Source organism: Vicia villosa, linkage group LG1 (genome assembly GCF_029867415.1).
Source record: "Vicia villosa cultivar HV-30 ecotype Madison, WI linkage group LG1, Vvil1.0, whole genome shotgun sequence".
Lineage (NCBI taxonomy): Eukaryota > Viridiplantae > Streptophyta > Magnoliopsida > Fabales > Fabaceae > Vicia > Vicia villosa.
The window spans coordinates 20,943,162-20,967,426 of record NC_081180.1 but is presented as its reverse complement, the minus strand read 5'-3'; the positions used below and the strand labels follow the sequence as shown (position 1 = coordinate 20,967,426).

Here is a 24,265-nt window from a genome sequence, read left to right as displayed (position 1 = left end):
CCGTCTTGTTGTTTGAATGCTTATTTGAGTTTGCCATGAATCAAAAACATCTTTGAGTGTAATCTTGTATTCACACTTATTAGGTGGAATCAGTTATATGAATCAACTTTTGTCATAGTATTCTATCAAGTATCATGTTTCTATCCAAATCATTAACCTTGTTATTTTTTTAATAATTTTTTGGGTTAATACCCATTTTGCCCCCTGCCATATGGGGTGTAGTTGAAAAACCCACTGCCAAAAAAAAAGTTTCAAGAAGTGCCTCGTAAAATTTCAGAAGTTTGATTTTGAACCCTTTTCACGCCACCTCATTAAAAAGTTTGATGTGTCAATTTTTTTTAATGACGTGGTTGGCTTAGGTGGCTTTTTTATTTATTTTAATTCCATGTGGCATTTTTATTATTATTTTATTGTTAATTTTAATGCCACATGTATTTTATATTATTTTTATTTTTGGTTAATATAAGAAAACATGTTAAAAATTTGTTGGAGGTGGGAGTTGAAGCAACTCCCTTCCATTTGAAAGTCCAAGTGCCTAACCACTAAGTTAAGTGGTTTGTTTTGTTCAATAAATACTTTGAATGGTATTAATATAATACTGCATTTTTATTTACAATTTCAATAGTGTATATATATATATATATATATATATATATATATATATATATATATATTTACATTAAAAGCAACACTGCATGGTAATATATACTGAAATAATACTGAATGATATTGTTTACAATTCCAATTTTGCATCTCGTGTGTATATATTAACATTCAGTATTATTTCAGTATATATTACCATGCAGTGTTGCTTTTAATGTATATATATATATATATATATATATATATATATATATATATATATATATATATATATATATATATATATATATATATTTACATTTACAATTCCAATACTATATACTAATTAATACTCATAGTTTAAATTAATTTATATATTTCAATATTTTATACTAGATGCAGTATACATTAAAAGCATAATATTAAATAGTATATTATTATTTATTAAAGAATAGTATTAAAAAATATGTAAATTAGTATGCAGTAAATTAGTATGCAGTATATTATTATTTATTAAAGCATACAGTAGAAACTCTCTAAAATAATAAATTTGTCCGGTCCCGACTTGGGCCAATGTAAAAAATTGAAAAACTCGATAAAATAATAAGATAATAATTTTTTGGAAGATCCCTTTATAATTTTCGATCCCAAGAAAATCATAAATTAATAATTCATAGAAATTGAAAAAAATATATTACACTCTATTGAAATATGATTCAATAGTTGTCTGTTTTCCTTTAAGAATATATTGAACACATTTGTTCCTCTTGTTTACATTTATTGTACTTCAAAAGTTATTATTGATTTCCAATGCATATAAACACAATAGTTACTAATTTACATTGAGTCTCAAGATTTACTGCAACGTAATTCTAAAAGACATAGACTAATTTATCTTTTTGTTTGGTATGTACAGTATAATTACTTAAAAACTCTTTAAATTAATAATTATTAATTTATCTATAAATTAATAACTCTCTAAATTAATAAATTTCTCCGGTCCTGACATTATTAATTTAAAGAGTTTCTACTGTATATAAAACGTAAATATGTAAATTAGTATATATATATATATATATATATATATATATATATATATATATATATATATATATATATATTAAAGAAGCTACAGTAAAATATAGTATATAAAACATAGTATTAAAAAATCTATAGTAAATAGTATATAAAATATATATTAAAAAAGTTACAGTAAATAGTATATAATTAGTTGTATATAATTATTAATTAAATGCAAATAATTAGTTGGATACTATAACAATAATTAAATGCAAAGATATAACAACTTGGAACTTCTAGCCTAGTGGCTAGGCGCGTCACCTTGAAGTGGCACCTCCAACAAATTTTTAATAAAAATAATATAAAATACATGTGGCATTAAAATTAACAATAAAATAAAAATAATAAAAAAGATTTAAAAAAATTGCCACATCATACTTTTTAATGAGGTGGCGTGAAAAAGGTTCAAAATCAAACTTCTGAAATTTTACGGGGTTTTTCAACTACACCCCATATGGCAGGGGGCAAAATGGGTATTAACCCTAATTTTTTTATAGTCTTTCTATTTCTCGAATTGTTTGGTTTCTCCATATGATCTATTTGTTTCTGTACAAAATCTATAGATTTTCTCTCTGCATGTTTTTTTTTTGACAAAAGCAAACTTAACACATTTCATTAATCAAACATTGTTCAATACAAGGAGGAATTATGTTAAAGAACATACGCCTAGTCCAAGAATTGGCCGCCTTAGCTAATGTATGGGCAACAGAATTCGCTTGGCGCTTAATGAACTTAACCTCAAAGTTCGGAAAAGAGCACAACAAATTCTGAACAGACTTAATGATAAAACTAAATTCAGAGGATCCAACATGCTTAGTATGGATAGAATTGACAATAACTTGGCAATCACATTCAAATGTAACATGAGAAAATTGGGAGGAAATAGCATGCTGGATAGCTTCCTTTAAAGCAATAGCTTCGGCTTCAAAAACGGACAAGAGTCCCACATCCCACGAAGCACCTGCACTGATGAATCTTCCCAAATGATCTCTAAAGCACCACCCTCTATTAGTCGATCCACGAACATTATTAAAACCTGCATCAACATTGCATTTCACCCGGTTAACCATAGGTGGAATCCAATCAACGGAATTAGTATTATTATCGCACACCACAGACTCCTCTTTGGCTTGAAACCAATCATACCAATTGTGGTAGGCTTGTAAGCCAATTCTTATTGCATCTTCTCGACTATCCAGCCATACCACATTATTCCTACTTCTCCAAAGAGCCTCAAGCATGACCGTAAATCTTCCTGCATCCCTACGGTCCTCACAGCTACAGATGTCCAAAATAATTGACTTAGCATCATGAAAAGAATGTAAACGAGTGTCAATTAAAGAGGACAAACCTGCTGCCCGCCAACTTTGACCCGTAGAAATACAACCAAAGAAAATGTGCCACTCGTCCTCTTCCTCTAACTCACACCAAGGACAAAGAGAGGGGGCAAATTACATGGTGTTGTTGTAGCTTTATACGAGTTGGAAGGCAACCTCTACAAATACGCCATAAAAGATGCTTCGCTCTAGACGGAGCAGATATACTCCACAACTTCTTCCAATTTCCTTCCACCCCAAGATCCCGAGAGCTACTTTGCTTCTCTCTCCAAATCCTATAACCCGACTTCACACTATATTCACCATTTTGCTCCTCTTGCCAAACCAACCTGTCCTCCTTAACCTCTTCCACCAAAGGAACTTTAAGAATAGATTCAGCCCCCACATGATCAAAAAGATTAGTCACCTTACCCACATCCCATTGTTTGACATTGGGAAGAAAGAGATCCTTAACATAAAGTTCATGCGCATCTTGGTTTTGTGGTCCTCCAACCCATCGACTTCCTTTTTCACGAAGCCATGGATCATGCATCACCTTGATACTCCTTCCATCTCCTATACTCCACCTACTCCCAATCTTTAACACCTCCTTAGCTTTCCACAAACTACGCCAAACAAAACTCGGATTGTTGCCAACCTTTGAATCTATATAAGATGAGTGAGGAAAGTACCTTGCTTTGAAGATTCTAGATACAAGAGAATTGGGCTTCCCCAAAAAATTCCAACCTTGTTTTGCCACCATAGCCATATTGAAAGCTTTGAAATCCCTAAATCCCAAACCTCCCTCCGTCTTCGACATAGTCATTCTCTCCCAAGCCAGCCACCTTATACCTTTGTTATTGCGACCTCCCCCCCCCCCCCCCCCCCCCCCCACCAAAACGAGTTAAGCATTTTTTCAATATCATTCACCACCCCATCCGGAATCAAATAGATACTCATAATATAAGCCGGAATCGACTGAAGCACTGATTTAATCATAACCTCTTTCCCCGCTTTAGATAAAGACCTACCACTCCAAGAATTGATTCTTCTCCATATCCGATCCTTAATAAAAGAGAACATTGCCTTCTTACTTCTCCCAATCATTGACGGTAGACCCAAATAAGTCCCTGTTCCTATAACACGTCTCACCCCCATCAATTTGGCTAAATCCTCTTGAGCTGGCCCACTCAGGTTACGACTGAAAAACACTTCGGATTTAGAAAGATTAATCACTTGACCCGTCACATCAGCATAAATTTTTAAAATCCCCATAAGGTTAGACGCCTCCATAATATTTGCCCTGCAAAATAGAAAATAATCGTCAGCAAAAAGCAAGTGAGACACACTAGGTGCCCCCCTGCATATATGTGCTCCATGAATATCTCCGCGTGAAACGGCTCTTTTAATGAGAGCAGAAAGGCCTTCAAAAACTAGAATAAACAGATAAGGTGACAAAGGATCGCCTTGTCTCAATCCCCTTCCAGGAAAAATGGGTTCGACTCTATCAGAATTAACGAGCACCGAATAATGCACCGAAGTTACACACATCAACAACCAATGAATCCATCTCTCATCAAACCCCATGCGCCTCATGATCTCTCTCAGAAAACCCCAGTCAACTCTATCGTAGGCTTTACTAATATCAATCTTTAGCGCCAGATTAGCCATGTTACCACTCGTCTTTCTTTTCAACGCATGAATAATTTCAGTAGCTACCATAGCGTTGTCAAGAATGGATCTCCCTTCAATGAAAGCCGATTGCTCCTCCAAAACACACTTATCTAAAACCAACTTCAACCGATTGGCAAGTACCTTGGAAATTAACTTGTACACAACATTACAAAGAGAGATGGGCCTGAGATCCTTCATATTCTTAGGATTAGGACATTTAGGTATAAGACATATGTTAGTCTCATTAAGCTCAGGTGGGAAAAAACCCCTGGTCATCCACGTAGTCACAGCATGAAAGATATCATCACCACACAAATACCAAAAGTGTTGGTAGAAAGCCGGATTAAACCCGTCGGGACCCGGAGACTTATTCGGGTGCATCTGAGTAAGAGCTTCATATAATTCCACTTTAGTGATATGCGAGATCAACTTACTATTGTCATCCTGAGTAATAACCGGCTGAACACAATTCAAGACCGGATCATACAGCCCCGGCTTTGCAACAAACAGTTCTTCAAAATAAGTTTTTGCGATCCGACTTAGATCCTCTTGTTCTTTTACCACGGCCCCTGTTTCATCCATAAGCGAATCTATTCTCTTGAATCTCTTCCGAACAGTAGCCGACCTATGGAAAAACTTCGTATTCGAATCGCCATATTGTAGCCAATGCATTTTTGCTCTTTGTTTCCAAAAAATCTCCTCCTGGATCAGAATTTTGTTATACTCCCTTTGTGCCTCAATAAATCTAGCTGCTGCCCTTTCGTCATTCGCCGATCTCGCCGCTTCCATGGCTGCCATATGAAGTGACAGTGTGTAGCGCTGTTCTTTTCCATTCACCCTATTCCATCTTGTCAACTCCTTCGCACAGTTGCTTATTCGGTTCAGCACCCCATTGTTATTAGCAGCCTGCCACCCTTTCCTTACCACATCTTCTAGTTCATCATTTTTTAGCCAAGCGTTCTCAATTTGAAAGAATACTTCCTCAGCTGAGTCCGATTAATCGGGTCGCAGTGCAAAAGAATAGGACTATGGTCCGAATGCGATGCTAGTAAATTAACTAGCTTAGCTTCCGAAAAAATATCCAACCACTCCTGCGTTACTAGAGCTCGATCTAGCCGTTCTTCGATAACAGTATCAGAGCCTCGACTTTTAATCCACGTGAAAGGGTGACCTTCCAAAGGCATATCTAACAAATTGCAATCCGTAACAGCTTCCCGAAAGCCGGCGCATAACCAGTTGGGATGTTCGTGGATACCGACTTTATCATGTTATGAAAGCAAGTCATTGAAATCACCAATGACACACCACGGCTCATGCGACAAATCTCTAAGCTCACGAAGCATAGACCACGCATCTCTTCTCCGATTTCTCTCCGGATAGCCATAGTAAAAAGTAAGTCGCCAAACTCCTTTCATCTCATCCTCAACCAATATATTCACATAATTCCTAGAGAAGTTGACAATTCTACAATTAGCAGAGTCCCTCCACAGCACCGCCAATCCACCGCTTCTTCCGACGACATCAACCGATAAACAAGAGTCAAATTGTAACATAACACGGATACTTTCAAGTTTCTGCTTCTTCGATAATGTTTCCGACAGAAATAAAACATCAGGACGATGTTTTTGAGCTAGCTGTCGCAAATTCGGAATTGCACGCGGGTTGCTCAGGCCCCGACAATTCCAGCTGAGAATCTTCATTTGTCCCGGCAGTCCTGGCTGCCAGGACCTGCCGATAAAAAAGACTGGGACGGTTGAGCATTATTTGTGCTACCCCTTAAATTTATTTTTCACCATCTTTACGCCGATACTCTTTCTAATATTTTTGTTTCCACTGCAATATATTCATCTCTATTATAGTTACTTTATTCTCATGATGATACTTAATCGTTCAATATTTTATATTTACTTTATTCTCATAATAATTTTTAATTGCTAAATATTTTATCTCGTACAAAATCGTAAATTTTATTGCAATCCAAAAATATTTCATAAATTTAAAATATAATCCAAAAAAAAATTAAGAAGCTAAAATTCAAGAATTTTTTATTGAAAGGCCGAAAACCGGTTTACTATATTTTCAAAATACTTGTGAACAAAATCGTAGACTCTTGTTTTTAGAAAATTATAACTAATCTTGATTTTTGTTTTATATTTTCAGTAAATAATATAAAAAAAATAAAATTTGATGATCTTTATTATAAATAAACTTAACAAGATTCACTTTATTCGATAATATTATTTTAAAATACATATTAATTAATATAATTTTTAATTTATTTTTCATTGATATTTAACAAAATGATAATATGAAAATAAAACTAACTTAATAGAATTCAAACTCTGATTGAAACATCTTATTATTGTTCTTTATTTATAATTCAACTAAAATTTGAATTATCAAGACCACTTTTTTCTAAGAGACGTGAATCAATTAAAAAGTACAATTAGTTTTCATTAAATTTAAAAATTATTAACTAGAGTGTTTAATAAATATAAGTTGATTTAAATACATTTTTAATCCTTATAATATATTGGATCTAATTTTTCATCCAGTTCAAAAATTGTGGTCTTAGTTGTTAATTTTAAAATTGAAAAAAAAAATATAAAACCATTACTTATAAATAGGAGCGGAAATAGGCTGGGCCGAGCAAGTCTTTGTCAAGCTTAAATCTCATCTGTCAAAAAAAATTGAAGCTTAAGTCTGACCTGTAGTCTGTCGTAGGTTTATTTTTTTGCCTGAGTCTGACCTTTTCGAAGGCCTAGTTAGCCTGATTGTCTACATAAAAGTCTATTTATTTTAGACATATGGAAATAAGCAATTAAAATAATGCTTAAATAGATTATCTAACTAAAAGAACTTATGAGAACAATGTTCATCAGGTATTTTGATCTTATTTTCACAAGTTCTTCAAGATAATCAAGTTTCATTAATGTATTTTAATTCAAAGTACAAAACATGATAATAAAAAGTATTCATATTTATTTAAATATGCCGATCTGATAGGCTTAAATGATTTTTTTTAGGGCCTAAGACCTAGCCTTTTTAACTAAATAGATTTATAAAAATATCTAAGTTTTTTCTATTTAAAAATAATATGTGCCTTAGCCTGAATCTATATAGACTAATTGTAGACCCCTTTTATCGGTCTAACATATTTTACCACTACTTATAAATAAATAAATTATCATTATTTGGATTCAAAGTATAAATTATAATGATATAAAAAGACAAAGTGAAGTACTATAACTATATAAGTTTTGCCGACACAAAAAGACAAGCTGGTTTAAAATGTCACGTGAGACACAAGCTACACAATCCTTCCCACGTGATCCTTAATCAATTGAAAGACAAAACCATGTCACTGTATAAGGACCAATATTGTCATGTCACCTGTTGACAGATCAATTGGTTGTTGGAATTAGCTAAAATTATACATGTTCAAATATGGATTTTGAGAGTAGTTTGTTTTTTTTTTTAAGAGTGAATTGTACTTTGGGGGTTGTGGTGGTGTTTGAATTTAGGGTTAAATATGTTTTTGATTTTTATCAATATCTTAATTTTGGTTTTCATTATAACTTTTACATAGTATTATTTTATGATTGACTTTTGACAACGATTATAATTTTTTTTAAATGCAGTTTTGGTCTCCAAAATTTTTCAATTGTTTGTTTTTGGTCCTTGATGTTTCAATTGCTTGATTTTGGTCCCCTACGTTTTTTAATTGCTTAATTTTAGTCCCTCAAGTTTCTCTCCTTTTATATTTGATAGTCTTCTAATGACATGTTGACTAAATTTCTTTTTTTTTTTAATTTTCTTCTTTACAAATCTATTTTTCTTCTCTTTTTAATAGTTAAGCTTTGAATGTAATATTTTGAAAATCTTAAATATTTCATTCAACTTAGAATATACAGATAAGGATGCAATATCCCTTATAAAAAATTGAAATTCTATATGACTAATAGGATTGCTAGATTTTGGGACTTTATGCTTAACTATGAGGGAGTTATTGGCCAAAAAGTTTGTTATTTTGATTAAGCAGTGGTCTATTTTATTTTGTCAAAGTAGTTTGCTTTTACGCATAAGTTGAATGAAATATTTAAGATTTTTTAAATATTACATTTAAAGTTTAACTATTAAAAAGAGAAGAAAAATAAAATTATAAAGAAGAAAATTTAAAAAAGAAAAGAAAAGAGAAAAAAAAGGAAATTTAGTCCACATGTCATTAGGGGATTATCAAATGCAAAAGAGAACAAATTTGAGGGGTCAAAATCAAGCAATTAGAATTTGGAAGACCAAAATCAAGCAATTACAAAACTTGGGGACCAAAATCAAGCAATTGAGAAATTTGGAGGGCCAAAATTACATTTAAGCTTCTTTTTTTTAATTTTAAAATTTTTGCATTGTGTATTGTGTTATGATTACATTTTAAATTTTTTATGTCAATTTCTTCCTACACTGATATCAAATTCTTTAATTTGATCTAAGATAGGAGTTTTTAGTATATTCTATATGGTTATAATTAGGGGTGGACAAAACCCGACCACCCGACCCAACCCGGTAAAATCCGCGAAAAAAAAAAGAAGATAATTAGGCGGGTTGAATAGACCCGATGGGTCAAACGGGTTAAGAAACCGGGTTACAGGGGGTTCATATGGGCGGGCCCGGGTACTAAAACTTGACCCCCGGGTACCCAGACCTGCCCGTGCTAAAACGATATGTTGACCAAGTACTAGGGGTAAATGTAATATAGCATTCACGTTCTCACTTCTCTCACATTACCCCACCCTCGTTCTCACGTCTCTCACCCTCTTCACTCTCTCATTCCAGATCTCTTCACTCTCTCATTTCCATTCGTCACTCTCTCGTTTCCATTCGTCACTCTCTCGTTCCCAATTATCGTTTTCTCACTCTTTCACTCAGAAATCAAAGGATTCCGTCATTCTATCTCTCACTCAGGTTTGTTATTTAGGGTTTTTCATTTAGGGTTATGAATCTACTAATTTTAATTTAGGGGTTGTGATGATCGTTGTTGTTTATAGGTGAGTAAAGGACGTCGAGCCAGTTACCTCACTCTACAGGTGATTAGGGTTTGTGTTTTTTATTGTTGTTGTTTCTATCACTTTCTCAGTTCTCTAACTCTAATGCATTTTACATGTTCTTAACAAGGATTTCAACAAGGTCAAAGTGGAATGGAAGGTAAATGTAAGTATACTAACTGAAACTAATTGTTCTTAATAAAAGAAGACATTTGATGTATTATTAAGATACTAAATTTACTTCACTTTCTGTTTTTTTTTGTGTTACAGGGAATTGGAATTGTTGTTAGCTTCTTCATTCAATCCTAGTGCATATCACTGTTAGCTTCTTCATTCAATCCAGGTGCAAATCCGTTGTACTATATGAAAGAATCACTGTGTATTTGAATTATAGGTTGGTTTGTATATGAAATAAATTGATTTTGAGAAAATTATAGGTTGCTTTTTCAATTTGACTTTTGGGTTTCGTATGAAATTTTCCAAATCCAGATAAAGTAGAATTTGTAATCTGCTCTTTTTTTTTTTTTGTATCTATAGTTATTTGTAATTGATGTTCTGTTTTGTTAACCTATATAGTACTAACTAACAATTCAGATTAAAAGTGAAATGATACTTTCAGCATGCTTAGTTTTTTTGTAAGGAAAATGAAAATAAATTGTTTTGGGTAATTATACTTTCAGATTGAAGGAAAATGAAACTAATTAAAAGTGAAATGATTCTTTCTTTCTTGTAAAAAAAAAGTAGTCTCATAATCCCTCAAAGGTTTAGTAGGCCATTAAACTGAGACAATAAAAGGAAAAAGAATAAGATGGCAACAGTTTGGTTACCTTTTATGAAAAATGTTGTCTAAATAATCCAAAGCTAAAAGTAAACTAGTGGCTGAGTCAACAAAGAAAAGAAAGTAACAAGTGAATGTCTCTTTTGACATAATAAGTGCAAGTCATTTTAAAACTTTGCTTATTAAAAAAAAATATATTAAACTTTGCTTGTGAGAACTGAGAAAATAAATTGTTGTTATTTGTTTTTGTTTGTGTGTTAGAAATTTGTTCTACAATGCCACTGCTGTTCAACTTTGACATTTTAGTTCAGTAGTATTTTTTTGTTACACGTAATTTCTTAAGTTCTATTAAAAGAGTAGGGCTGATAGTTAACCAAAATCTTTAAGTGGTTTAATTTCTTGTGTATAGATGGATCAAGGTCAACATAGCATGGAAGGAGTATTAGAGCAAGGGCAATGTAATTGTAAGTGTTTTATATATGCTTGGTTGTGTCTTAGACTGATTTTCTGATGTCAAACTGGTTTTCAAAGTGTTTTATGTGTGATTGGTTGTGTCTTAGGCTGAAATATAGACCATCCTATTTGCTTAGTGTATGAATTGTGATTGTTAGTTGTTGATTGGTAGTTGTTGATAATGGCTCCTTCATTTTTTCAGTGAGGGTTCAACCTAATCAAAATCTACCAATTAATGAAATTGGTTCAACTGCAACGGTTGCACCTGTTGCACCTGAATTAGTTAATGCGCAACCTTCAAAGAAAAGGAAATCTAGTGCAAGTGGTTCTAGGCAATCATCTGCTTGCTGGGAACATTTTATTAGGCTACCCGATGACTTAGTTGATGCTCCCACTGCAGCTTGCAAACACTGCCACAAAAAATACTTGTGTGACCCTATGACTCATGGCACCACCAACTTGAACCATCATATTAAAAAATATCCTAAGATGCCCCTTGCTGTGTCAACTGACCCCACACAAACTATTCTAACTTACCCAACTGTAGATGGTGACCTGGCTCAAGTTAGCTCTAGACTTGACAAGAAAGCTTGTAGGAGTGCTTTGTCAATTTTTGTAGTGCTAGATGAGCAGCCATTTAGTGCAGTGGAACGTGAATGGTTTAAATTTTATTCTAAAGTAAAATTAAAGGCTTTTTTTAAGTCTGAATGCAATAGGGTAGCACTTACTACTGATTGCTGGAGTTCTTTACAAAATCTCAACTACTTGACCCTTACGACACACTTTGTGGATAACGAATGAAAGTAACAATAAAGAATTATAAGCTTTGCCGTAGTACCATACCACAAGGGTGGCACTGTAGGTAGGAAGATTGAAGAAGTGTTAAAGGATTGAGGGATTAGGAATGTGTCAACCATAACTGTTGATAATGCCACTACAAATGATGTGGCTGTGACATATCTGAAGAAAAAAATAGCAAATATGAATGGGTTGATGGGAGATGGAGAATGTTTTCATATGAGGTGTTCTGCTCATATTTTGAACTTTGTGGTAAATGAGGGGTTGAGAGATAAACATTTAGCTGTAACTAGTGTTAGGGATGCTGTTAGATTTGTCAAGTCATCACCTCAAAGGGGAGCCAAGTTTAAAGAATGCATTGAATTTGCTGAAATAACTTGTAAAAAATTGGTTTGTCTCGATGTTTCAACTCGTTGGAACGCGACATATTTAATGCTAGAGGCTGCGGAGAAGTTTCAATTTGCATTTGAAAAACTTGAGGATGAAGACTCGAGCTACAGGGAGTTCTTTGGAAAAGGTAACCCCCTAGTAGTGATGATTGGGACATTGCTAGGGCTTTTTCCGATTTTCTAAAGTTATTCTATGACGCAACTAAGATTTTTTCCACCTCTCAAAATGTGAGTTTGCATACTTGTTTTCACCAAGTGTCTTCCATTTATTGTGAGTTGCAGCAAGCTACTATGAACTTAAATTATATTTTTGCAAGTGTGGGTGGGGATATGATGGAAAAGTATAATAAGTATTGGGGGAGTGTTGATAAGCTGAACAAAATGATATATTTTGGTATTATTCTTGATCCAAGATACAAGTTGAGATTTATTGAGTGGACTTTTAAGGATATGTATGGAGTTGGATCCAAGCTTGGTAGTAACTTGCTCAAAGCTATAAAAGAGAGTTTACAAAAGCTGTATGATTGGTATAAGCAAGCTTATGACCAAAAACTCAATTCTGGACAGCCTCTTGGTAGTGGTGGACAAGCATCCAATTCTGAAACAAATGCTACTGCTGTATGTTCTTCAGTTATGGCTAGAGCCGAAGCTTTTGAGCAACATTTAAAGGAACAAGACTCGATTGATCAAGAAAATGAGCTTGAGGGTTATAATTCTAAGTGTGTCAAAAAGGATCCTAATTTTGACATTCTTGTATGGTGGAAACACAATTCAGCTCAATATCCAGTTTTATCTACAATGGATAAAGATATTTTAGCCACACCGGTATCTACCGTTGCTTCTGAAAGTGCTTTCAGCACAGGAGGAAGAGTCATAGAAACCTACAGGACCTCTCTAACAGCTAAAATGACAGAGGCATTAATTTGCACCCAGAATTGGTTAAGGCCTTCTTTTACATATTTCAAAGACATGAACCTCATGGAAGATTTTGAGCTTTCAGAAGATATTGTAACAGGTAAAAAATTTAACTTTATATTAGAGAAATAAGATGTTAATTCAGGTGTCTTACTAAAAAATTGGTTGTCATTATTTTAGAGTTTCAAGAAATGTCTGCAAGAGCAAGAGGAGGATCCGGGAATTCAGGTGTTTCGTCATCACATTCTCAGCCACAACCTTCTGGTTATGCTTGAAAATTTAGGTATTCTATTATGCTATATATTGCTCAAGTATTATGCTATAACACTGATATTAATGTTTTTTATCCAATTTTTCAGATCAACTATGTTTTTTGATTTTTTTGAAGTCATACATGACTTAAATATTACTACTCAATGGCCTAGTAAAGAATAATTATTTTGTCGGGTGGATTTTGAAGAAGCTAGGTGGGCTATTACGCAAAAGAATCCATCGTATTTTGCTTCAATTTTACTTTACCAGTGACATTACAGGTGATTCAAACTAGATAATATGATGTTTTCTTGAAATCAAGAGTAGTTAATTTCATTTTTCCATTAACATGACTGAATTTGTGTAACAAAATGGCACCATGTCTATAATCTAAACTTGATATTGTAATGACAGGCACTAGGACTATCTTTTCTCTTGTCGGGGAAGTACATGGATATGAATCTAACAGTCCCATATGCTGCTGCACTTAGGTCTTTAACTGTGTATCTGTTTAATTCTCTTATGTAAGTTAGAATGTTGCATCTGTTTTACTGTGCATCTGATTAATAATTTAACAAAACTTATAATTTTGATGTTGCACTTAGGTGTGTTTTAGTGGTGAATCTAATAGTCCCATATTAATCAGATGTTGCTGGATATGAGTCTAACAGTCCCATATGATGTTGCACTTAGGTGTGTTTTAGTGGTGAATCTTTGACATTCCAATCTCCAGGAACCCAAACTCGTAATTCTGTTATGTCTCTTACATGGTAATATGTCCCATTTAATTTTTGTTTTTTTCTCACCCAGCCGAAATAATTATATGTCCCATTTAATTTTTCTTCTTCATATCCATTTAACTTATTTATTAATAATTATATGTTTAATCCTTGCAATACATGTTGATTGAGTAGTGGTGGGTGACATTATTTTTCTGGTCTAGCATCACTAACTGTAATATGAAATTACTTATTTTATAAGTGTTGTTTGATGTTAACAGAAAGTCACTGGAGTTGCTAACTGCATACAAAGCTGTTGCTAGCGAATTAGTGAGCATGGATCTAAATACATTGGTTTCTGGTAGTAGTGATAATCACAGGGAGCTTATTGATATGAGGTCACATAATATGAGGTCACCAGTAATTTTTTACCCTGTTTTCTTGTAGTATTAATTAATAATAATTACTTCCCCTGTTTACTCCTTAATCTGTTATCTGTTGCAGAAATAATGTAATACTGTGTTGGGTTCTCATAAAGTTCTTATTGACATGCTTTTTAGTGTGATAATAGATGTTACTTTTCTTATTGATGTGTACTGATGGTGCTTGATTGGAGAAAACTCTTGGCATGATTTTTACAACCTCAACAAGAATTCAGCAACTCTAAGTCGCATGTTTCTTTTCGGCATGACTTTCATGTATTCATAGGAATGTACAAATGTGTTTCCTTGAACTAATGATTCATGCCCGTTGTCTTCATTAATTGCAAGCATTATCAATAATAAGCATGGCTAAAAGGAAAGGAGAAGACTTTAATTTTATATGATTTTATGCTTATAATGAAACAACATTAATTTTATACTGCATAATTACATGACAATCACTTTAATTTAAGCTCATTTTTGTTTACAGTGGAACAACTATCACTATACTGATAAATGATTCAAGCATTTTTAACTTATAAAGCTGAATTCTTATGATGAGATTAATTAATGTATGATGAGATTAATCTATTATATTGTCTTTGATCTGATATTTATTCTTTTGCAATGCAGACTGGTAGATTTGGATATGGAGCACCATTCATGTTGGTGGCTGGTTGCATTGTTGAAGTTATTCCTATTTGAATGCCATTGATAGTAGTTGATAATATTATTAAGTTATAATTTGAATTTATGTTTACGTTGAATGTATGTTAAATTTTGATTTATATTGAATGTGTGTTAAATTTTGATTTATGTTAAACCGATTAAACCGCTTGTATTAACCCGCGACCCGTCATAACCCAACCCGACTACAACGATTAAAAAATGGGCGGAATTGGGTTTATATTATTCAACCGCGGGTTCGGTTGGGTGAGGCTTTTGGGCCCGAAACCGCCCAACCCGGCCCGTTGTCCAGCCCTAGTTATAATTTTGTCTGAACTTTTACAATAAAAAGAGAATATTAGGGATTGCCTTAATTTTTTTTCTTGGACTAGGATGTCCATGTCGAAATACTCCTAAAAAATATCCAAATTTCATTAAGTATTTCTCTTAACTCTCTTCTTATACGTCGAGCTCAATAACATCAACACCGGGATGAAATTACAAGTCTGGAGTTTTCTCATGAAATATCAATGTTTTAAGTTTGGGCTGACGGCATGGGCGGACCCACGTTGAGGCATAATGTGGCTATAGCCACACCAAAATCTCACGTTGAGGCATACTGAGGCTATGAGCTGAACAAAATATTAATTATAGACTTGCATTGTAGAACCATTTTGTTTTATTTAAAATTATTATTCTCAAAATTAATGATGGAGATGGCTTATTGACAACATCTACTTGTCATTTTTTTAATCAAAATTCTTTAAATTCAAATTTTAAACATATATCATATACAACAAAATAGTACAAAATTAAAATAAATTTTGAATAAAGTCTAATTGACAAATAAATTAAATAAATAAGTGGAGTGTCTAATAAATTTAATTTTAAAAAGAAAATATTATTCTAAATAAGTTATAAGAAAATTATACTTATATTTTAATTTTTTAAATTTTTTTATCAAAATGTCGTAATTTTGTCGGAGAAAAAAAGCATTTAATTCGTCGATTATCCAAAATCTCCAGTTCATTGATTTTTATTAGTTTTGAACGATTTTAGCCGGCTCTCACTGATTTAATAGTTTACCCGATTGAACAATCTGATCAGACCAATGATCCTTCCAATTCCCGATTAGAATCGTCAATCCAGTCTAGTTTTTTAAAACATAGTCATCATATTTGCTAAACCCTCATATTTATGAAACGATTTTCATTATAAATATATTGTTGTAAATAATATTATTTATTATTTTCAGTATAATTTAATTCGTAATTTTCTTTATATTTAGCCACATCAATATATATCGTCTAGATCCGCCCCTGGCTGATGGTCTTTAAAGAAAAATGCTATTAAAAAGACCTGGACAAATATTATGAAAAATGGTATCCATGAGAAAAAAAGAGAAATAAAAATATATAGATGAAAAGAATATGCATAGTTAAATAAGATAAATAACAAAAATATATAAGCTTAGAACAGTCACTTAAAGTGTTGAATTATGGTAAAAGAAAACGTTCATTTGAAAAATAGGATGAATGAAAGGATTTATTGACTAACTCCAAAAATTAAACCTATTTTACCAAATTCATCCTCCTATAACTCACGCCACACTACCAAATTTATGATCTCAAAAGTGTGTGCAATGATTTTGATTCAATAAATCTAAAAAATGTTAAAGCTTATATTAAACTAACTTTTCATGTTGATTGAGTGTCATCTCCTATCATTTGAAGGAATTTGTGTAAAACTCATAAGAGTTAAGTAAAATCGAGCAAGAATAAATATATTTTGATTTAAGGTGGAAGATAGAATAACCCTATTTTCTGCAAAGACACATTAGCCCATGAATGAATAATGCAACAAAACAAATTCTGAGACCAGGTAAATTTTACAGATTTCAAGAGAATGGACCACTAAAGTTACTGAACACCGTACCTTTTTGTCTTTGTCGCTCCAACAGAAGAGAGAGAACGAATCGAGGAACCTGATTTTTGAGTACCAGTATCATACCATAAATGACTTTTGAACATGCATTATCAAGAAACTGGGTTTGGCAGATTAAGGGTTTAGGTTGAACAACGATGAAGGGAAGGAAAGGTCAGTGAATAGTTTTTTGGGATTAGGTTTTGATTCAAACGTGAGGGCAAAATGGTCCAAGAAAAATTGACTAAACACATGTGACATTTAAAAAAAATGAAAAAATCAGAAAAACATTGACACATCAGCATTTTGGGTGACTTGGCTTGGAAAAGGTTTTAAGAGTGACTTATTCCAAATTTTGGGGTAATCCATGTGATTTTTTTTTACATGGGTTTTTTCGTAAAACCCCATATGGCAATGGGCAAAATAGCTATTAACTCTAATTTAAATATTACAGTGTGTTTGGATTGTCAGATAATTGAATTTTGTAGATTTAATTTTAATTAAATTAAATTCAATATAAGTGATTTATATTTAATTATATTTATATAAAACTGAATTAAATTATAAATTTCAATGTAAAAATTACTCCGAATTAATTTTAGAGGCAGAAGTTGTAACTCCCGAGGTCGAAGAAGGCGATGGGTGGTTGCACCGCATGTACCACCTAAGGCCGTAGAGGGCTAGGGTGGTCGCCACATCAGAATGAGAGGAATCTTGAGGTCGTGCAGGTATGAGACTGCATGGTTGAAGGAATGCTTATAAGGATTGATGGGTACTACCTATACCAACAAGATGCATCTTCTTTTCGGTAGCTCATTCCATAAGAACTCCATAGTTAAGCGCTTAACTGTGAAGCAATTCTGGGATGGGTGACATTCTGGGAAGTTTCCCGAAAAACGTGTGAGTGAGGTCAACGCATGCTGAAGAGACTCGTGTTGGTTTGTGAGGTCAGTCAATCATCCCGAAAGCAGTCTGGGAAGTTTCCCGAAAAGCGTGCGAGCCAATTGCCAGAGTTTGGCTGTTATATAATTTGAATTTTCTTTAATAAAATATCATATAATTTGAATTTTCTTTAACAATATTAAAACAAATTATAGATGTTATTGTTGAGTTAAGAAATAAATAAACACTTTTATTAAAATGTGTAATAGTATAATAGCGATATATTTTTTAAAACTTGATAAATGTGCATTTTTATATAGGATTTAATGAAAATATACCTACAGTGAAAAACAGTTTTATATTGTCAGTAAAATCATAACCGTTAATTTTTACAGAAATTTGGCTTTTTCTTTAAATCACATATAAAATATTTCTTTTTAAGGTTGTGATACGCTTACCTTGTAAAATATTTTACATTAACAATGCACTACCTTTAAGTTCTTTTATATAATAATACAAATGAAATTATATAAATATGTAATGCTAGTATGGAGCGGAGTGGATAGTAAGGTATGCGTGCCCGCATCTATATCCGCTTATGTTAATAGATAATTACTCGTGTCTGTATCCGTACCCATTTTGCGAGTTTTTATCCTATCTGTTGTGAGCACTTTTTATGGATATCCATAGAATATGGGCCAAATAGTTATTCCTAGAAGTTGTAAATTTTAACTTCAAATAAAATTAATTTTAAATACAGAATTAATTATATTTTTAAAAAATCAAAGATTTTAAAATCAATTTTAAAATCAATTTTAAATCTCTAAAATTGATTATAAATTTTGTAAATCATACATTTAATCATCGACAATCAACATGTGATATTTTAATGCTTGAATCTGACAAAGTATTAAAACATAGTAACATACACATACATCACGTGGGAAATGTTCCTTTTCGAACTAAAAAGCATCGTATATGATGCGTGTGTTTTATCGTTCTTAATTCTTAAAAAAAAAAACTATGATTACTTGGTAGTGAAAGATTGAGTTCTGAAAGTGTATTGCTCTCCAAATTTCAAACTTACTCCATGTTATTAAATGCTAACAACTTTTTGTATAATACTATTCATACAGAGGGTTAGACAGTAAAATGGATCTATGTTATTTAGTCGATTGGAAGATTAAATATCAAAGTTTAGAAAAAAATATAACTCATTATTTAAAGTTTTTTTATAACTATATTCATTTATGCAAACTGTTTGTATAAATAAAAAGAAACATACATTTAATTCTATTAAAAATTAATAAAATATAAATAAAAAAATTTGAAATTAAATAATAAATAATAATTAGTTTATTAAAATTAAAATATTAAAAATATAATAATTATTATATTTTTTAAAAGTAAGAATATGAATGTAATTTAAAAATCAAATAAAATTTCCTTGTATTAATAATTTTTTCAGTATATATATATATATATATATATATATATATATATATATATATATATATAATATTATATATTATATCTTGATTTAATTTATGTAACTTATATCATTTATTTATTTATAAAATAAAATTGATTATTTATTTGTGTTAATATTTTTTTAAAAGGTATGGAAGATTATTTTTTAAAGTATTAAAATATTTCTTTTATTTATTTGAGTTTGTTATTTAATTATTGGGTTTAAAATATTTAAAATTAATTGAAAAAATATATGTAATTTTCACGAGAATAATTTTGTAATTTAAGTTTAATATATATTTTATATATTATTACTATTAATTGTGTATCAGCATACAAAATAATAAAATATTAATATTATTTGTTTTTCTATATTATATTATAGAATAATAGCATGTCTTTATATAGCATTAGTTCTATCTTAATTTAGGCATCAAACAAGAGAATCTTATTATTATAGAGACAAAAAATATTTTATTTTTTAAATAAAAAAATGAAAAAGCTTCAGAAACATGTGCTCCAATATATTTTAAATAACAAACTTAAATAGAGAGTAAAATTGAAATGTAGCTTTAACTGTATCATAAATAATAAGTTAAAGAGAAGAATGACTTCATCACGTACGTTCTTTTTTCTAGTTTAATTTTCCTTGATAATGTCAGCATTCTATTTCTACAGATGTTAAGTAGCATTTATGCTTTCCTTAATAATGTCATCATTTTTTTCTACAGATATGTTAAGATAGCATTTATGCTAATTAGATGAATAGACATAAAAATTTAAGCTAAATAAAAGTACCATTTTCTATAACCTAGTCTTAGCGGGACCCTTTGGCATATTTTCTGGTAAAATAGATCTGGTCTATCGATTATAACTCGATTATAAGACAGGTCAAAGTTTTAGATAAAAAATCTTTAATATGTTTGTCCTGTCTTATTATATTTTTGTGAGTCTTAGAGAGCACGACATTAAGATAAAAATTTATTATCATTTATCTGATGCGCCCTATTCAGCACTCATTTATTTTAAACCAGATAAAATTTTAGACTCTTATTCTCAATAAATCCCTTCCACTCAATTTTTTAACATTTTCTTGCGGCACTTCCTTAATCGCAAATCACATTGTTTGTCCTTTTCACTTAAAACAAAACCAAGTACATAAGATGAGTTATAGCAACACCTAAAAAGATTAATAAAAAAGTTTGATTTTTGTTACTCGACACACACATTAGTCGACGTTAGAAAAATTAATATAATCACAATCCACTTGCAACTCAATTTGATCACGGCGCCGAAATTAATATCCCTCGTGCTCTTTTCTACATATATTTATATATATAACCACTCTTGCTTACTCTCAACACACTACAACAAAACCACTCTCACTTTCAAATCCCTTTGTCTTTCTGTTTTTCTACTTTTATCCACACCTCAAAAACTCAAAACAAAAATGATAACTTATTCCCAAACATGGCCCGAACCTATTGTTCGAGTCCAATCCTTAGCCGAAAGTGGCCTAAACTCAATCCCATCATGCTACATCAAACCAAGTTCTCAAAGACCATCTAAAACCAATCTCACCCCTCAAAACGATGATATCAATATCAACATACCTCTGATTGACCTTGAGCACGTCTCTAGTGAGGACCAGATCCTCAGAGAGACAGTGCTCAAGAACGTCTTAAAGGCGTGTCGGGAGTGGGGTTTTTTCCAAGTTGTGAACCATGGGATTGACCATGAGTTGATGAAGAGTGCCAAGGAAGTGTGGCGTGAGTTCTTTAACCTTCCACTTGAAGTGAAAGAAGAGTTTGCTAACTCTCCTACTACTTATGAGGGTTATGGTAGTAGGTTGGGAGTGAAGAAAGGTGCTATTTTGGATTGGAGTGACTATTTTTTTCTTCATTATATGCCTCCTTCTCTTAGGAACCAAGCTAAGTGGCCTGCACTTCCATCATCTTTGAGGTATGCTCTTTATTTTAATAATAATAATCCATTAATTAAGCACTTTATTTTATTTTTTTAGCAATTAAATATGTTCTTCATATATATTTTATATTTTATATTTTATTTTATTTAGTAGAAAATTAGTTCTTAAAAAATAGATAAGAACTAACACACTTATTTTATTAATTATTTGATATTAAAATTAAATAGTAACTTAGACCAAAAAAATTAAATAGAAATTATTTTTCTAAAATATTTTGATTAGAATTTATGTTTAAACTAGCTTAATTTTAAATATATTAAATATTTTAGTCCGTACTCATTTACTTCTGTGTTATAGTGGTCCCTACTATATTATAAACAAAACTGTTTGGTCTTTGAAAAATAATAAAGTTATGAGTATAATTTGACATTTGTTAGGCGATGCGACTCATGTTGAAAATATGTTCTTTTTTAAAGCATATATAAATTAAACACATGTTAAAAGTGTTGAAATCATATATAAATAACTTTGGTAAAAATGTTTGAAATCATATATATATATATATATATATATATATATATATATATATATATATATATATATATATATATATATTAGTTAGGATTATATCAGGAAGTAGGTAAGGTTTTGAAAGTTTGGGACCTATCAAAATTAATATTTGATATATCATTAATTTTTCACACGTACAATACACGTACACATGTTATTGAACAAGTAATTATATGATTAAATAACTTAAGATTTATTTATGATTTAAACAGTCAAACATAACATTTTTATCGTTCATACATGAAGTGGAGAGATAATAGTATATATTAACAGTAGAAATAAAATTAAATAAACCAACTTATTGCAACAGTAACTTTAATATTTATCACACTATGAGTCTCTTTCAATTGTGCAAATTTGACCATGGTAGTACAGTCAAATTTTTTTCTCATTTTTCATGCATAATTTTCTCTAAAAATAGAATTATTTTATATTAATGGTACAATTTTATGACTATCCATGAAAAGCAATTGATGTAAAAAAAAAAAAAAAACTTTGTGCTTCAAATTTTTCAGGATAGTGATTGATGAATATAGTGAAGAAGTGGTTAAGCTAGGAGGGAGAATATTGGAAATAATGTCAATAAATCTTGGTTTGGAAGAAGATTTTCTTATGAATGCATTTGGGGGAGAAAATGAGCTTGGTGCTTGTTTAAGGGTTAATTTTTATCCAAAGTGTCCCCAACCTGACCTTACTTTAGGGCTGTCTTCTCACTCTGACCCTGGTGGTATGACCATTCTTCTACCTGATGATTTTGTGTCTGGACTTCAAGTAAGAAAAGGAAATGATTGGATCACTGTTAAGCCTGTCCCTAATGCTTTTATCATCAACATTGGTGACCAAATTCAGGTCCTACCTCTTTTTATAATTTACTTGTTACATAATTACTTACTAACTAGTTATTTTCATAGTTTCACATAGAACTTTTAATCTACATTCATACACTCACGGACAGTTAAAAAATAACTGAACCAAACTGAACTGACGAATCGAAGTTATACCATTATGTTTGCTTAGTGAACTAAATTATGTTGCAAAAAAAATTTAGAATTGATTCAAATGATAAATAAACCGAACCAAAATAAAAACCAAACCTAGTCGAAACTGAAAATGAAAAACACTAAAACCAAGTTTAAAATTTTTTTATTAAAAAAGTATATTGGTTCGATTCCTTAACAAATGATTTGTTTTAGAAAATTTATCTTATGCCAATTTGGTATGGAGCAGACTAGTATATTTTACTATGGTTTGATACGTTTGGTTTTTTTACTAAATCATACCATCAACAACCCTACTCAGGATCATGTTTGAAAGCGTGCAACACCGATTATCACTCAAAGTTTAAAATTTCACATGATTAAATCGAAGTCAAAAAAAATATTACAAAACATTTGTCATAATTAAATCGTAATAAAATTAAAAAAAAATATTTTATTTTAACACAGTTAAACCGTTATTCTTATACCGAAATTGCGGAAAAATTTAAGTCATATACTATAAACAAATTTAAGAAAAAGTGTACCACAATATAATGATTATAACATACACCACTTAAAAAGTATGCACAATGAATATTCTCTCTCTAGTCAAATAAATATAATTGAGGTGAAGAATTCAACAATAGGTGGTTGTAAATGATTAATAACTATTGAACTAACCTCATGTTTATAATGTTTTAGGTGATGAGCAATGCAATATACAAGAGTGTAGAACACAGGGTGATTGTGAATCCAATACAAGATCGTGTTTCATTGGCTATGTTTTACAATCCAAAAAGTGATTTGCTCATTCAACCTGCTAAGGAGCTTGTGACAGAGGAAAAGCCAGCCCTTTATCCACCAATGACCTATGATGAATATAGACTTTATATTAGGATGAAAGGACCTTGTGGAAAAGCCCAAGTTGAATCATTGGCTTCTGTATGTAATTAATTAATTAATTAGTTAATTAATTAATTAATTCCAATAATAACTATGTAGTAATTTGCAAATGATGAATTTGCTTATGATAAAATAATTGGATATGTTGCTCTATAATTGAGAAATTGAACTTTTGTTTAATTATAAAGTATATTAAATTGAATCACATGTACTAATGTAATTATGTATATGGTGTTTCATTTTTGTTATTTTGAGATATTGGATTGGGCTTTATTGGAAAAAAAATCAATAATGGTGAGTGATAGCCTATTTCCACTATCACTGATAGGGTAAAGCATATATGTATAATGTATGTACCTTTCCAAACACAGCCTTAGTGGGATGCTCACTAAAAGCTTACACTATGGGATGATGATAGCATAAGCATGTGATGTAGATTTGACCAACTTTTTTGTGGAAAATGTGTTATCATTAAAATTGATTGAGGTTTTCTCTTATGAGATCTCCATAATCATTTAATTTGGTTTTTT

General features: G+C 31.3%; 3 protein-coding genes and 1 long non-coding RNA gene across 4 annotated transcripts in view; 3 read left to right on the top strand and 1 right to left on the bottom strand.

The window, feature by feature from the left end:
* The window catches only part of LOC131659630 (uncharacterized), a 47,588-nt gene extending 41,236 nt beyond the window's left edge, over positions 1-6,352 (bottom strand). Inside the window, exons 1-4 of the mRNA XM_058928811.1 lie at positions 5,947-6,352; positions 3,909-5,638; positions 3,089-3,789; positions 2,327-2,940 (exon numbers count right to left, since the gene is read on the bottom strand). Coding sequence (XP_058784794.1) covers positions 2,327-2,940; positions 3,089-3,789; positions 3,909-5,638; positions 5,947-6,352 — 3,451 coding nt within the window. The remainder of the gene's footprint in view (positions 1-2,326; positions 2,941-3,088; positions 3,790-3,908; positions 5,639-5,946) is intronic.
* Positions 6,353-11,903: 5,551 nt separating this feature from the next.
* Positions 11,904-12,926, top strand: LOC131659559 (zinc finger BED domain-containing protein RICESLEEPER 2-like). The gene is made up of 3 exons (XM_058928757.1): positions 11,904-12,237; positions 12,366-12,862; positions 12,918-12,926. Exons 1-3 carry the CDS (start codon positions 11,904-11,906, stop codon positions 12,924-12,926), a joined length of 840 nt encoding a protein of 279 aa, XP_058784740.1.
* A 30-nt stretch (positions 12,927-12,956) lies between these two features.
* On the top strand, positions 12,957-13,888 carry LOC131602273 (uncharacterized). The gene is made up of 3 exons (XR_009283986.1): positions 12,957-13,124; positions 13,205-13,307; positions 13,384-13,888. It is a non-coding gene; the product is annotated as an uncharacterized LOC131602273 (long non-coding RNA).
* Positions 13,889-20,707: 6,819 nt separating this feature from the next.
* LOC131602264 (jasmonate-induced oxygenase 2-like) lies at positions 20,708-23,954 on the top strand. The gene is made up of 3 exons (XM_058874341.1): positions 20,708-21,320; positions 22,371-22,704; positions 23,535-23,954. The coding sequence occupies exons 1-3, from the start codon at positions 20,809-20,811 to the stop codon at positions 23,784-23,786; spliced, it is 1,098 nt and encodes a 365-aa protein (XP_058730324.1). The 5' UTR covers positions 20,708-20,808; the 3' UTR covers positions 23,787-23,954.
* The last annotated feature ends 311 nt before the right edge of the window (positions 23,955-24,265 follow it).

Coding starts and splice junctions, on each gene's coding strand:
- LOC131659559 (XM_058928757.1), top strand. CDS start 11,904: ATGAATGGGTTGATGGGAGATGGAGAATGTTTTCATATGAGGTGTTCT. Junction 12,238..12,365: donor CAGGGAGTTCTTTGGAAAAG/GTAACCCCCTAG, acceptor GTTTTCACCAAG/TGTCTTCCATTTATTGTGAG.
- LOC131602264 (XM_058874341.1), top strand. CDS start 20,809: ATGATAACTTATTCCCAAACATGGCCCGAACCTATTGTTCGAGTCCAA. Junction 21,321..22,370: donor GCACTTCCATCATCTTTGAG/GTATGCTCTTTA, acceptor CAAATTTTTCAG/GATAGTGATTGATGAATATA. Junction 22,705..23,534: donor ACATTGGTGACCAAATTCAG/GTCCTACCTCTT, acceptor ATAATGTTTTAG/GTGATGAGCAATGCAATATA.